Source organism: Amaranthus tricolor, chromosome 11, assembly GCF_026212465.1.
Source record: "Amaranthus tricolor cultivar Red isolate AtriRed21 chromosome 11, ASM2621246v1, whole genome shotgun sequence".
Lineage (NCBI taxonomy): Eukaryota > Viridiplantae > Streptophyta > Magnoliopsida > Caryophyllales > Amaranthaceae > Amaranthus > Amaranthus tricolor.
This window is the reverse complement of record NC_080057.1, coordinates 15,389,447-15,405,755: the sequence shown is the minus strand read 5'-3', so window position 1 is coordinate 15,405,755 and position 16,309 is coordinate 15,389,447. Positions and strand designations below refer to the sequence as shown.

The window sequence follows — 16,309 nt, the reverse complement described above, 5'->3', positions numbered from 1 at the left end:
GGCATTAGCTTGACAAGCTTCGTCATTTTGGTCCACCACTTCGTTAAGAGCCCCAAGCATCTCCTCCCGTACTCGTTGCACGGTCCCTAGCAATTCTTCCCTATATTGCTCCATGCAAATTATGAATATATCGTTCACGGTGTCGGGATGCTGCTGCCAACGTTCTTGGTGTTTCGCGATCTGTAATGCGAGTCGGGCCAACCTCTTTTCTGTTTTAACTACTGGATCTCCAGAGACTGATTTGTCTCTCGCCTTTCCCTTCTTAGTGACTTTTTCACCTACGATGGTCCCTTGGGCAGTGATCGTCTCCTTTTGTCCCTGCATTACTTTTGACTCACCAGCCATAGTGTAGCTTGATTAGTAAAGGCGTGGAGTTGAGACGAGGCTCTGATACCACGTGTCAGGGGCTCACTTATTGACTTAGTAAAAACCGTGCGACTGTAGTGTCAATGGCTAAAGATGCCTAGGTATGAAGAACTTAAAGGCTTTAACTTGGAGATGCTAAAGAGAATACTTGAAGAAGACTGTTTTTGTGGAAAGACTTTGTATTGCTTGAATGCTTTGTACACCACTTAAGTGAGTTGCAAAGGAAGGGGCTTGGGATATTTTTAGTGATGGCCAAGCCCCTAAAGAATTCTAGAGATTTTCACAAGCTACTCTACATGGTTGTCTCTAGAGAATTCTAGGACATCTCCTACCCTAGGCCTTTCTACTAGTATCTAGATAATTCTAAAAGTATGTACAATACTCTACATTATTCTAGTGTGTACAAGAGAATTCTAGAAGGTTAAGAACTCCAGAAAGCTCTTGACGACGGGGGTTGATTCGAAAAACGAATCGGACTGAGTCACTAGGAAGTGCTCATAAGTCACACCCCTGCAAAACGATGTGAATAAACAATCTTTGCTTGCTCCCCTTCATACTCTGCCTTGATTTGTCTGTGCCTTTTAGTTTATCGAAGTAGCATTACTTTGTGACCAAGGTCGTAAATGAAACATTGTTCTTAACCCATGATCCTCTTTGTTGTTGTTACTTGGTATTGTATTTTGACGGGATTTTTTGTGTCTTCCAAGTGGTCATTTAGATGTGTTCTAGTTTATGCTTCTGTTCTTGCTCTATATTTTTGACGGTGTTGACATGCAGTGCTCCCATTTCAAATTATGTTATCTTACTAAGGAAGTTATATGAGGCCCAAGAGGGTTTATGTCTAAAGCATCATTTTTTTACTCGTATTTCTTGAATTTTTCTTCTTATGGTAGCAGTGTGTCTTAACAATTTGTGGTTACACATTGCAGATAAAAAAGCCCTGTTCTCTGGAAACTTTATGTTCACCTCACTAGAGAATCCGACCCCTATTATAAGAAAACCATGATGGAGAGACTGAATTCACTGATCCTACTTTTGAGGATAAGACAAGTCTATTGTTCTTTTGTTATTCCGATGTTTAGAAATCATAATGTTAGTCATACTCAATTGATTTTTGTTTTGGTGCTGTATGGTAGTCAACGGTAATTTATAACCAGATGATAATGTAGGTTTTTTCTAATGATATCGTTCCGTAAATAAAATTAATGAAAGAGAAATTGTTTCTTGTTAACTTTCATTGATCCTCTATGAATATATGATACAAGAATGACCGTTTAAACAACTTTCATCCCCATATTTGAGCCTTAACGTTTTCTAATCTGGACATAGTGGAAAAGATATTAGCTTCGACCCGATTATAGATGCCTAAAGTCTTCAATTGAGCAAGGGTGACATCCACACTACTAGTACCAAATACATATGAGCGGATATTTAGCCCATGCGCAGCAAATTTTCCGCTTTGCTACCATGTTAAATTGGTTTGAATTGATACCATGTTGTAAAGCCAACTCAATTAAAGGTTTGAATTGAGGGTTAAAAATTAAAATTGGTTTTTATCTATTAGAAGTATTATATACCAAGAGTAAAGAGTAGATAAAATCCAATCTCAATTCAACAAAGCCATTATAGTAAATCATATGGGCTGACCAAACATGCAAATTATAAATATGATATCAAAATGAAAATCTATCATGTTAAACGTATATTATCCCAACAAAAAGTTTGAATCCATAACATGTTTAAGATTTGTTTTATACTTTAGGTCAATAGATTGTATAAAATATGCAAGTATTTCACTTGAAATAGGGATGTAATTTGAATTAGCTTGAAATAAGTGACCTAGAATTGAATTAGTGCAAGATTAATTTTATACTCCATCATTTTTGTTTCTTCAACATTCACAAATCATCGTAGGGACCATTATATGCTTGATTGACGTTGATTTTGAATTTAGTACACAAAGTATATATATTGTACTTGTGTACATTCCCTTGAATTTGATAAATTACGTTTTATTTAATCTCTTAAAAGATGCTTTCTTAGTGAAACACCTTAAAAGAAGGAGTCTATATTCCATTTTATTTTTTTAAAAGAAAAAAAATATTATCTTGCTTTTTCTCTATCTGTTGAAATTTCAAAATAAAAACAAAAACTAAGGCTTTTAAAGCAAACCTATGAAAGCTCAACTTTTATAACAACTAATTTGCTTGTTAAAGCTCCTACATACGAGTTTACCAAAAGTTTCATATCCTAATTTGTGTTGTGAATCAAAACCTGTGTACTTTTGCTACAAAGTAGGTGTTATATGAAGCAAAAGACATGTGTTTTATGTAATCTGCGTATGTGTGATTGCATATGTGAAAATTGATATTATATGAAGCAAAAGTAGGTGTTTTATGAAGCAAAATCTAAGTTTGTTTAATTACGTGTGTGAAAATTATGATTCTATAAAGAAATAGTTGTTTTCTATGAAGTAAAGTAGTTAATGTCAAGTATGTATTTTGTGAAGCAAAATATGTTTGATAGCATATGTGAAATTTGAAATTCTATGAAGCAAAATAGATCAAACAAGGTAACTATTTTATGATGTCAAGTAGGTCACTGTTGGTCTATTATGTAATCTACATATGGTTGATGGCATATGTAAAATTTGATATTCAATGAAGTAAAATAAACTTTTTAACAAGAAAATAGGTGTGTGTTATATATAACCCTTAAATTTTCTAAAACTTTCCCATAATATTTTTCATTCATATCAACAAAATTAAAATAGGGTTATCATGTTTAATTTCTATCACTTTATGGTTTTTAATAAAACTATATTTTATTATATTGGTGAAATACGTGTGTTTTATGTAAACCCTTAAATTTTCTTAAATATTAAACATTTCCCATTATTTCTTTCATTCATACTCAATAGAATTAAATTAAGGTTATCATATTCAATTTCTATCATTTTATAGTCTTACATAAAAGTATATTTTATTATAAGGTGTGTGTTTCACACGTAGTCTCCTAAAAATTCCTTTTTCAACACAAAATTAACATAAATCGAAAAATTACATGTATAACAGCTGAATAATAGAATTGAAGTTTTAAGAGATGACACTTAAATTGATTTCCCTTGATGGCATAGCTAAGAGAATATGATGTAAGTCAGCGAAATTTGTAAAACTAAAAAATGTGACCAATTTGTAAAAGTAAACTTATAAAAGTATTGGTAGCTTATGAATCGACTTTGTTTATAAAAATAAGCTCTCGTATATTTCTTTAAAATCAAAATTTAGAACTTAATAATGTGACCAATTTGTAAAAGTAAACTTATAAAATGTAGTATTTGAACACTTGAATCTTTTTTTTTTCTAAAAGGACGAATTGAATGTTGGACGAGTTATCAAACCATAAAAGATAAACTAAAATCTAAAAGCACCAAAAAGTGATAATCTTTATTTTTCTAATCTCTTTAATGCTAGATCATGTCCGTGTCAAACACATATCGATAATGAACAAATTACCAACTAAACACCCAAGGACCAAAGGTAAAGTCTCAAGAACAAGTCTCATACAAACACCCAAAACAGAATTGAATTTGTGCAAGCCTAAGAACCCCAATTGAGCAATCAAGAAAAGCAACACAAAGATCCTAATTGGGTTGCGTCCACTGTCTAAGCGTAGATGTCTTATTGCTACTTCAAAGGTTCTCCAATGGAGATACAATTTGATGATGATTACAATTGAGAACGAAGAGGATAGAGAGTAAAAAAGGTATTATGTAGAGAGAGAGAGAGAGAGTATTAGTGTAGAAAATAATAGTTATATTTAGGTTTTATACTAATTTCTAACTTCCTATTATTAAGGAAGGTTGTTAGGTTATTTTTAGAAAGTATTAGTTTTTTCTTCAAGTTAAATTTTGTATAAATAGGGCTCATTATTTTTTTTCTTTAATATATAAGAATACAATTTTAAATTCAGAAATCTCCCTTGAGTAATATTTTTCATGGTATCAGAGCCTTATGGTTCAAAGTTGATCAAGAAAATTCAAAAACACAGACCATAGTTTCTTCACTTACTAAAAGATGAGTACAGAAAATAGTTTTGGAGACAACTAAGAAAACCAACAATCGAATCCAATGGATCAATTGATGCAAATCATACAACAATTAAACAAACCAAATCAAAATTCCAATGAGTCCTCAAGTCAAAATGTGATAGTTATCGAAAAACTTAACAACCAAAATTATGTGAAATAGTCGAAATTGATCTATTTGGCCATTAACGGTGTAGAAATACCAAGAGATGGACGCAATAAGAGGGGGGGGGGTGAATTGTTGTATATCAAGTTTAAGATTTTTAGCCCTAATTTTTGCGGAATTATAACAAGAAAATAAACTTAAACTTAAAATGAAAAAGATAAAAGGAGACAACGATTTTACGTGGAAACCTTCTTGGCCTAATAAGAAGGAAAAACCACGACCCCCCGGGATTTCAATAATTCTCTTACTATGTTTTAGGCAATCAATTACAATTACATAAAACAATTTGCTTCACTCGAAGCTTCTCTACTCTAGGCCTACTTCTCTTTCTCTTCTCTTTCTCCTTCTCTTTCTCTTCTATTTCTCACGCTTCACTTGAAGCTTCTCTTCTCCCCTAGACTTCCCTTAAGTCTAGTTACAACAAAACACTCAAATACCTTTACAAGACCATATTCTCAAAAAGGATAAAAATTAAATAGTTGCATAAGAAAAATATAATAAATTAATTGGTAATTGTATGCATAAGATATTTTTCTTATTTTGATCTCACCTTTTTAGGACACTCTTGGATTTTCGGTTCAATCAAGGAGCACTTCTATTTATAGAGCAAAATACCGTAGTATGATAACTTTCAATTATTCCTTGTTCCTAAAATAAAGAAGAGGTTACTTGGAATACTTGAATATGCTGCCACGGTTGCTATACTCGAAAAATAGAGTTGTGGTTCCATCATACTAAAAATAGCATAGGAGCCAATATTGAGATCCTTATTAAGTGGAGAATTTTTCTAATCAAAGAATGAGTCTTAGGTTATTTTTAGATGACTAAAAATAGTTTTGCCAACCAACTTATTATTAAATTAAGCAACTAATTTAGCTTTTAACCGTTACATCAACTTAAAAACAGAAAATAAGTTATTTGCAGTTTTCCAGCCGATGTCTTCTCCAAACTTGCAACGTAGGAACAGTGTACTGTCTCCATTTACAACTTCCGACAGATTGTCAACTTTAAGAACAGTAGACCCCCTGTCTACTTTTGACTTCCTAAGTGATTTTCTAACTTCTTGGATATTTATGACACGTACAATGTCCACGAACCAAGTCATAGGCTTCATCGACGATTTTAACACAATCGGATATTTACCTACAAAACAATCTCAAAAACATGTTTGTTTATTTAAAAGTGAAGTCATCATCAAAACCTAAGAGGCCAACAAATTCCCCCTTTTTGATGAAGACAAACTTAAAAACAAACTTAAGTAAAATAGAGTAAAAAAAAATTCTTAGAGCATACTAGAGATTAAAGCAACTCTAAATAACTTAGTAAATCAACTCGTTACAATATAATTTACCAAGCATTCATAGTGAAACAGTTTACTCCATATAGTATATAAAAACATAATATCAAATATATGTTTTTAAATAATTTCCAAAAGATAGTTAACATAAATCACTAAGTATTTAAGATGTAATAACAGTGAATACGAATTCAAAACAATTAATTATAAACTCAAACACAAACAACACAAAGTTTAAAACTTAGCATAAACACAGTTAGTACATGATCAGATTAACAATCATCATAATCAAAGTAGATAGCTTAGATATCATCAGAGCATCACATATGTAGCACATTAACTCATATATCCATAATTATCTTATAAAACTATCAACAGAGCATTCAAAACAGTTATTAGAACAATTCATCATCACAGCAAACAAGACAAACCATTATCAAAGAATAACTTCCATTATTAGAGCAATATAAATCAATCAAGTTATGAAACTGTGTATTCACAACTTCTCTTAAGTTTGTATTCACAACTTCTCTTAAGTTTGTGCATTCTTCCCCCTTTTGTCATCAATCAAAAAGAACTGGGATAGTCAAACCACAGCATAAACCATATAGATTTTGCCATTGAAGAAATTCAGAAACAGTAAATGAAAGCAAACACCATGAAATGCAATCCAGATATGCATATATTTAACATCATAGACCAATATAAAACAAAGAAATTGTAGCAACTTTTTCAACATAATAAATACAACTTAGTACCGCGGATGGTACATTTGAAATTGTTTGATAATTTTGACTGATAGATAGAAGGGCCAACAAATTATAAAAACAGTGAAGGAAGAGGAATCAGGGAGCAGTCATCTTCATCTATGAACTCAGTCTGCACTTCAACTGTGTCTAGCTTGGCACCAAGACGGTTCTCCATCTGGATGAGCTGATCAGTAATTGAGGCAAGTGAGACACGAGTTTTGTCTTGAAAAGCAAAAAATTGAGACTGGAGGTTATTGAGCTTAGAGAGTATGGAGTCTAGAGAAGCTGCAGGAACATAATTAGAGTTAGCACACCCTATACCTGGTGAAGTGTGTGTTGGAAATGGTGGTGGTGTAGACTGTATAGGTGATGGTGGTGATGATGGAATTTGATGTGATGGTGGTGTGGCTGGTTTGGGAGAAGGAGGTGCATTTGTTGTAGGCTCAGGGATGTTGTGAGAGGTGATGTCATCATCCATAACAACCTTACATTTAGAAGCCAACCTCCTACTTTTCCTCTGTATTAAACCTAGTTGCTTCTTCATAGTCATCTCAACCTCCTCATCACTTGAGTCACTACCTAGAGTGTAATCATCATCATCCTCCATAGCTTCTCCTTTCTCTTCTGATTCCCCCTTACTTGCTGCCTCCCCCCGTTCCCTTTGAAAACAGGTTTCTGCCGTTTCAGTGGTGGCAGTAGGAACAAGCTCCTACTCCTTTTCCTCCTCAACTAGTTGTTCCCTTACTTCCTCAACCTTCTCCTCTTCTGATTCAACATCAACAACCTCTTCCACGTCGTGTACCAGTATCCCTTCATTATTCAATTTTAGGTGCAGGTTGTGTAAGCATTTGGCACCTATTTTTGTATTAGGACCCATAGGGAACTGTAAGCCATCTAGAGGAACACCAAATTTTCTGAAAATCCAGGTCATTAACCGTCCATATCCAACCATACTCTTTTTCTCAATGCAGTCCGACAAGTGTGAAATCATCAAAGAAGAAAAGTTTATTTTTATGTGATTAGCCATACAATAAATCAAGGTAGCATCACGTAGGCTTACTTCACTATGCTTAGAATTGCATGGTAAAATAAATCTACGAGCAATGTTATATAACAATTTGTGCAAAGGAGACAGAATATTGTGGCTAATCTTTCCTTTCTTTTGATCAATTCCTAAAAAAATTTTAGAACAGTCTTTTCATTAATTCAAGAAAACACAATTTTCGAACCAATATGGTATGTATCAAAACCAACAGCAGGAACATTGAACCATTCCCCCAACATCAAACTGTTAAAATCTATTTTTATTTCCTTAACAGTGCTTGAATATACTCCACTATCTATAGAAAAGTTTAAGATAAATTCACGCATTAGGTTTGGGAATATTGGGTTGCAACAAAAATTCGACATTAATATTTCCCATTTTTGATTTTGTAAAATGGCGTGAAGTTGTAGGAAGGGAGTAGAATCATACCAGTACTTATCTAAACCAAACCCTACTAACATTTCCTTAGATATTTCTTCAGCACTATCGGGATCAGTAATCTTCGAACGTTTGGTTGGTCTGGATGATAAACCACCTTTTGGTGTGGAGATCTGGCGTTTGGTTCCTGCATGTACTGTGGATGGAATTGGGGTTTCATTATTGGTTGCAGTGGATAAGGATGGTGGAGCATCAATCTGTGGTGAAGGATGAACCACCTTAAGAGGTTCGGTTGTGAAATTTTACAGGATTGTGGTGTTTTCTTGTTCATCTTCTTGCCGGAGTTTGAGGTCTTTGGTGTCTTCATTGTGATTTTGAAAGTGTTTTGAGAGAAGGAAGGTAATGAGTGATGTTTGCTGAGGGAAATGAGTAGATGTGAGAGGTGTGACGTGAGAAAAGGGTTAATATGGGTGAGGAGACGATTAACTAAAGGTTTAATTCTTCATGGCATTAATTAGTTCATGTGAAATCAATTTGTTAATGAAGAGTTGGAGGGTAGATTCATAGATTGAGTAAATAAATCCAATTCCCATTATTTTATTAAATTGAGTTGACCATCTATAAGAAAAATTATGAAAATTATAAAAATTGAAAAATGACATTATTATATTATTTTGTGATAAGAATGGAAACATATAACGAACACATGCTGCTTTGGTCTGATCAATTCAAAACATGTAATCAAGAAGACATTCATAGTACGTAATTTATTAACTGTATACCTGATCCCTTCAATAATTGATTTTCAATCAAGGTTTTGTGGATGATTTAACCTTTTCACTTTCATAGTGCTTCATGGGGAATTCTTGCCGTTAACTTTAGTGAAGCTTGATCATACCAAGTTCCAATCTCATCTTTTCATATTGTTCCCTCAGAAGTGGTTTAGTCATGATATCTGCAACTTGCTCATTAGTATTAACATACTTGACTATTATATTCTTATTTTCAACATTGTCCTTAAGAAATTGATGTCTTATGTGTATATGTTTTACTCTTGAATGATGCACTGGATCTTTTGATATGCATATGGCACTGGTATTATCGCAATAAATAGGAACGCATTCAATCTTAATACCAAAATCTCTTAGCTGTTGTTTTATCCAAAGCATTTGGGAACAGCAAGCTGCTGCTGCCACATATTCTGCTTCAATGGTGGATAGTGCAATAGTGTTCTGTTTCTTGGAACACCATGATACTAAACATGAGCCAAGAAATTGTACCATACCTGATGTGCTCTTTCTATTAACAAGATCTCCAGCATAATCTGCATCACTATAACCTTTCAAGTCATAGACATCACTTTTTGGATAAAATAAGGACAAGTCATCTGTTCCCTTTAAATATCTTAGAATTCTTTTTACTGCTGTATAATGTGATTCTTTGGGGTTAGATTGAAATCTAGCACATAAACCAACACTAAATGAAATATCGGGTCTACTTGCAGTTAGATATAATAAAGAACCAATCATGACTCGATACATGGTTTGATCAACATTAATGCCTTTTAAGTCTTCATCTAATCTAACATTTGTAGCCATAGGTGTATGATTGGTTTTAGCATTGTTTAGACCATATTTCTTAAAAAGTTCTTTTATATATTTTTGTTGATTAATAAAGATACCATTTTCAGTTTGTTTAATTTGCAAATCAAGAAAGAAATTTAATTCTCCCATCATGCTCATTTCAAATTAAGCGCCCATTAGGTTAGCAAATTCTTTACATAACAAATCATTGGTAGCACCAAAAATAATATCATCAACATAAATTTGAACAACTAAAATATCAGAACCTCTATTCTTAAAGAATAAGGTTTTGTCAATTTTTCCTCTAATAAAGTTTTTTTTAATCAAAAATTTAAGTAATCTTTCATACCACTGCCTAGGAGCTTGTTTTAGCCCGTAAAGAGCTTTATCAAGCTTATAGAAATGATCCGAATTAGAGGAATTTTCAAAGCCATGAGATTGTTCCACAAAGACTTCTTCATCAAGAAAACCATTCAAGAAAGCACATTTAACATCCGTTTGATATAATTTAAAGTTCATAAAAGCAGCAAAAGAAATTAAAATTCTAATAGCCTCTAACCTTGCTACAGGAGAAAATGTCTCGGTATAATCAATCCCTTCTTGTTGATTGTACCCTTTAACCATGAGCCTTGCTTTGTTTCTTACTATGATTCCATGCTCATCTAATTTGTTTCTAAAAACCCACTTTAGTCCGATTACTTTCTTGTGCTTGGGTTTTGGTTCTAAGTGTCATACTTTATTTCTTTCAAATTCATTTAACTCTTCTTGCATGGCAACAACCCATTTAGAATCTTTTAAGGCTTCTTCGTGATTCTTGGGTTTAAGTGTTGATAAGAACGCAAAGTGTGCACAGAAATTTCTCATTTGGGATCTAGTTTGTGTTCCTTTATTCAAATCACTTACAATCAAATCAAGTGGGTGATATTTTTAATATTTCCAAGGTTTAGGCACAAATTCCCTTGTGGGAACAGTAGAATGCTCTGGATCATTCACTTGATTGTTATTCTGTTCAGCTACTGAATCAACTTGCTCATTTGTGGGAACAGCTGGATTGGGAACAGTCTGCTGGTCCTATAGAACTGGCAGTTCCTGATCTTGATCAGACCTTTCTGCATCTTCTTGAATGGGCTGATCTCCTGATGTTCCTTGATCCTGTTGTTTCATTTCTTCTTCATCATCTTCAAGATTAGCAAGACCTATTTTAACATTGTTTATATCCTGTCCACTTGTTGAAAAGTTAGTTTCATCAGAAATAATGTGAACGGATTCTTCTACGCACATTGTTCTTTTGTTATAAACTCTGTAAGCTTTACTATGTAATAAGTAGCCAAGGAATATTGCTTCATCACTTCTCTCATCAAACTTCCCTATATTTCGTTTTCTATTAACATGAATAAAACATTTACATGCAAATATACGAAAATAGGAAATATTCGGTTTTGCCCCTTTAAGCAATTCATAGGAAGTTTTGGAAGTGATTGGTCTTATCAATACTCGATTCAAAATATAGCATGCAGTATTAACAGCCTCGGCCCAAAAATTTTAAGGTAGACCACTTGCAATCAACATGTAACTAGGCATTTCCTCTAATGTTCTATTTTTTCTTTCAACCACACCATTTTGTTGTAGTGTTCTAGGTACGGAAAAATTGTGACTTATACCATGTTCATTACAATAATTTATGAATCTTGAATTTTCAAATTCTTTACCATGATCTGACCTTATGTTAATGAGTTGATTATTACTGGATTTTTGTATTTTGTTTGCAAAAGAAACAAACTCGTTAAAGGCTTCATCTTTAGATACTAAAAATAAAGTCCATGTAAACCTACTGTAATCATCAACTATAACAAAAACATATCACTTGCCACTGCGGCTTTGAGTTCTCATAGGTCCACAAAGATCTATATGGATTAACTCAAGCGGTTTTGAAGTGGTCACCACATTCTTTGGTTTAAAGGATGATCTCCTTGTTTTCCACAAAGGAAAAGTGTACTGTCTCCATCTACAACTTCCGTCAGATTGTCAACTTTGGGAACAGTAGACCCCCTGTCTACTTTTGACTTCCTAAGCGATTTTCTAACTTCTTGGATATTTATGACACGTACAACTTCCACGAACCAAGTCATAGGCTTCATCAACGATTTTAACACAATCGGATATTTACCTGCAAAATAATCTCTAAAACATGTTTGTTTATTTAAAAGTGAAGTCATCATCAAAACCTAAGAGGCGAACAAATGGAAGAGGACGGCTCAATCATATCACTGCCGATCCTCCTTCCGTGACTGATCCGGAGTATACTAAGTGGATACACAAAGATTCTGGTATTTTCTTGGATTATAAACAATATTCATTCAGAACTTGTAAACCAATTTCTGGATTATACAAACAACTAAAGATTTAAAGAAAAGCATAGAAACCTTATTCAGCAGCGGAAGAGATAGTCTTCAAATTTTCGATTTAACCGTCAAAGAAACAAGTATCAAACAAGGGAAAGATTCGATTGAAATTTTTTATGGGAAATTGATATCTACCTGGAAGTAGATAGATAAAAGGATTCCAAATCCAATATCGTGTGCCAAGGATATCACTACATACAATAACATATTACAACAAATCCGTTTATATGAGTTCTTAGCTGGTATCACCGACAATCTTGACAAAGAAAAAAGGGATATACTCAAACAAGATCCCTTACCAACTGTTGAGGCGGCTTATGCACAAATCAGAAGGAAGATTATCCGAAGGAATATTATGGGTGGAACGTCTTCAACAAGCACACCAATAAAAGAAATAGGGTCAGGTCTTATATCCAAAAGAAGACCAGAACCCAATTTTTTCAAAAGGAGAGCTAAAAGCCAAATGCTCTCACTGTGGTGGATCTAAACACACAAAGAAGGGGTGTTTTAAACTTATAGGATACCCTGAATGGTGGATAGAAAATAAAAAGCGGATCAAAGAAAATAACTCAAAAACAACAAGTAAAGAAGATTTTAGAGCCAAGGCACATATGATGGAGTGCAAAGAGGACATCACAAATGTTGAACCTGACACTAAAGGAGGTAACATTTCTTTAAGTTCCTTTAATTTTCTGGGTGCTTTTAATTCAAGGGTCAAAGAAAACCAAGCAAGAGGAAAATAAAAATATAGTTAAATGCTATAATACATCAAAAGTTCATAGTCAAGCCGCGGTTAAGTCGTTTAGCAACAGTCGGCAAAGAACTCGATTTAGTAGCTGCAACCGTACTAAATCAGAATGCTATGATATGTTTAAATGCTATAATATGATCAAATGTCTTCAAGAGGAAGTTTCCTCCTTTCCTCCTCAAATGAAGTTGTTCAAGCCATGGAAACTAGATCCTAAAATCAATTTAAGAAGGAAAAACAAGTTATTAAAAAACTTGATGCTAGATCTGAAAGTAGAATCACGAAGGAAAAACAAGATATTAAAAAAAACTTTGATCATATTCCTGAGGTAGGCAATGGTTGTTCCACCTCAAAAGAATTTTGTCAAGCTTTGAAAACAAAACCAAAAAATATTTGTTGTACTCTACTTTATGAGAAACCATCAACTTCATTAACGGAAGCAATGTTTCACTTGGTTTAGTAGAAATGAAGATGGGAAACAATAATTTAATTCATGAAGCAAGAAAAATTAACAATAAAAAAGGAAAAAAGCTGTCGAAATTGGGGAAGGGGATGGCAAGTATTTGTGAGCAGGGGAAAGGGAAAGTCATTTTAAGAGTGAGAAACCCTAGAGCCCTAATATCTCCTTCTTTTATAGAGGAAATAACAAGCAAACAGGCTGCTGAACCGGCTGCTGTTTGCTCCTCAATTTCAGCCCATGTTTGCTCCTCAATTTTGGCCCAAATTCATTCACAATGGCCTGCTGCTTGCTGTCCTTTACTAGTCCAAAAAGATTTTCAAATGTGGACTCCTTTTTCTCAATTAAATCGGCATGCTAATAATATTACAAGTGCATCCTTGATTTATAATGTTGATAAAAAATGGATTTTCGATAGTGGTGCGACAAATACGACGACAAATGATCTTAATGATATTAGAAATATTAAATCTACTCGACGAACTCATATTCCAACGGCTAATGGAGAGTGTGCTAAAGTAGAAAAACCAGGGTCTACTAACATAACATCAAACTTGGAACTTAAAAATTGGTTATTCACTCCAAGTTTATCGCATAAACTATTCTATATTAGTCAACTTACAAAAGAACCAAATTGTTGTGTGCTTATGTTTTCTGGTGGATATTATGTACAGGAAATTCCGATTGGGAAGATTATTGGGCATGGTACTGAGATAGGTGGCTTATACTATGTTGATGAAGTTGCTCAACATGGGAGTGCTATGCTTACATACACATCTGATGCGCAAAAAATTCGCATGTGGCATAAGCGTTTGGGTCACCCCTCGTTAGGATACTTGAAACGTCTTTTTCCTTCTATTAGTTTTAAAATTTTCTGCTTAGAGTGTGAATCATGTGTGCTTGCTAAAAGTCATAGACATACTTATACATATAGTTCGTCTCATTCCGATAAACCATTTGTATTATGATGTTTGGGGCCCAGTGGCAAATGCAACTATACATGAATATTCTTACTTTGTGTTGTTCATTGATGACTACACACATATGAGTTGGGTATATTTTATTGAAACAGAAATCTAAGGTGTTTAGTGTTTTTATGTGGTTCTATAAGATGATTCAGGCACAGTTTAACAAACAAATCATATTCTACGATCTGATTACGGAGGGGAATATATGAAACTTAATATGAAAGAGTTTATAATTTCTAATGGACTTATTCATCAAACATTATGTTCTGGCAGCCCACAACAAAATGGAGTTGCCGAGAGAAAAAATTGTACACTTCTTGAAATGGCAAGAGCCTCGATGTTCGAGTAGCATGTTCCCGCGGTTTTATTTTCTGAAGCCATTGCGACATCAAATTATTTAACGAATCGCCTCGTTTCAAGAAAGTTAGATTTTAGGACACCTGTTGAGGCCTTGAATTCCTTTATAGCTATACCGCCTACCCATAATCTTCCTCCACGGGTGTTTGGTTGTGTTGTTTATGTTCATCTTAAGAAAGGAGATAGAAACAAATTTGCAACCTCGAGGACAAGTGTGTGTTTGTTAGATTTGGTGTTCACCAAAAAAGGTACAAATGTTTTGATCCAATTCACGATAAGATGTATACTACAATGGACTATGATTTTTTTGAAGATTCTTTTTATTATACCCAACTAACATCTCTGGAGGAGAGTACATGTGGAGATCTTAGTTGGTTAACATATTGAGAAATGACACAAGAGGCACAAGGGAAATCTTCTCCTATTATTAATAATCAAGACACTAATCTGGACATATTACTTCTTAGTCTTTCGATTTATCTTCATTTTTTTAATAATACGTCTGTTACTATACTAGAAGATTCAACTCCTGTTACTACATAGGAAGATTCAATTCCTACTCAGTCAATAAATAATGATCCACCTACTTTATCTTTACCTGCGCCTAGTGAGAATGTTATTCCTACTCAGTCAATAAATAATGATCCACCTAGTTTATCTTCACCTGCGTCTGGTGAGAATGTTGGTAATCCTTCTCTTGAAGAGGATAGTGGGAACGAGGAAAGTATTAATCAACTTTCTAGTACAATTCCAGCTAATAGGTATGTATTACCTCCTAGGAGTACAAGAGGAATTCCGCCAAGGAGATATGATCCAGAATTTGAATCTCAAAGGTCCAAGTATCCTATTAGTAATATTATAGAGAGTAAATTTAATTTCATACTGCAGTATGTTCTGACAATATTCCTCGCAATGTAGCTGAAGCTTTAAAGAGTAAAGAATGGAAAGTAGCAATGGCGGAGGAAATTAATGCCTTGCAGAAGAATAACACGTGGGGAAAAGTGCATTATTCCAAGTGATAAAAAAGCAGTTGGATGCAAATGGGTCTTTACTATTACACGTCATTCTGAAGGTAAATTGAAAGATATAAGGCCCAGCCGCAAAGGGGTACACACAAACTTATGGGATTGATTACTTTGAAACTTTTTTTCCTATTGCTAAAATTGATACAATTTGAGTTTTATTTTCAGTTGCTGCTAATTTAGATTGGCCTCTTCATCAGTTTGATGTTAAAAATGTTTTTCTTCACAGAGAAATTGAGGAAGAAATCTATATAGAAGCTCATCCCAACTTTACTCACAAATTTAAGAATGGAGAAGGGTACAAACTTAAGAAGGCCTTATATGATTTAAAACAATCTCTAAGAGCATGGTTTGGGAGAATTACTCTTGCGATGAAAAGATTTGGGTATAGACAAAGTAATGCTAACCACACTTTATTCTTGAAGACACTTGAAATACATGTCTATTAATATATGTTGATGATATGATAATAACAGGAGATGATTTGGAAGAGATAGCAAAGTTGAAGGGAAAACTATTTAAAGAGTTTGAAATGAAAGATCTTGAAAATCTTAAATACGTTCTTGGAATTGAGGTTCTCATCAAAGCTCGGAATATTCATTAACCGAAAGAAATATATTCTTGATCTACTTGCTAGTACTGTGATGATTGATTGCAAGCCAGCAGAGACTCCAATGATGGCTA

At 33.7% G+C, this 16,309-nt stretch overlaps 1 protein-coding gene across 1 annotated transcript; it reads left to right on the top strand.

Moving 5' to 3' along the window:
• Positions 1 to 11,148: 11,148 nt before the first annotated feature.
• Positions 11,149 to 15,067, top strand: LOC130826888 (uncharacterized). Its single transcript, XM_057692502.1, has 2 exons — positions 11,149 to 12,736; positions 13,953 to 15,067. Exons 1-2 carry the CDS (start codon positions 12,713 to 12,715, stop codon positions 14,244 to 14,246), a joined length of 318 nt encoding a protein of 105 aa, XP_057548485.1. The 5' UTR covers positions 11,149 to 12,712; the 3' UTR covers positions 14,247 to 15,067.
• The last annotated feature ends 1,242 nt before the right edge of the window (positions 15,068 to 16,309 follow it).

Bases quoted from the DNA above. Each gene is read 5' to 3' on its own strand.
- LOC130826888 (XM_057692502.1), top strand. From the start codon at position 12,713: ATGTTGAACCTGACACTAAAGGAG. The intron at 12,737-13,952 runs GTAACATTTCTT...TATTATGTACAG, and splicing joins TGAACCTGACACTAAAGGAG to GAAATTCCGATTGGGAAGAT.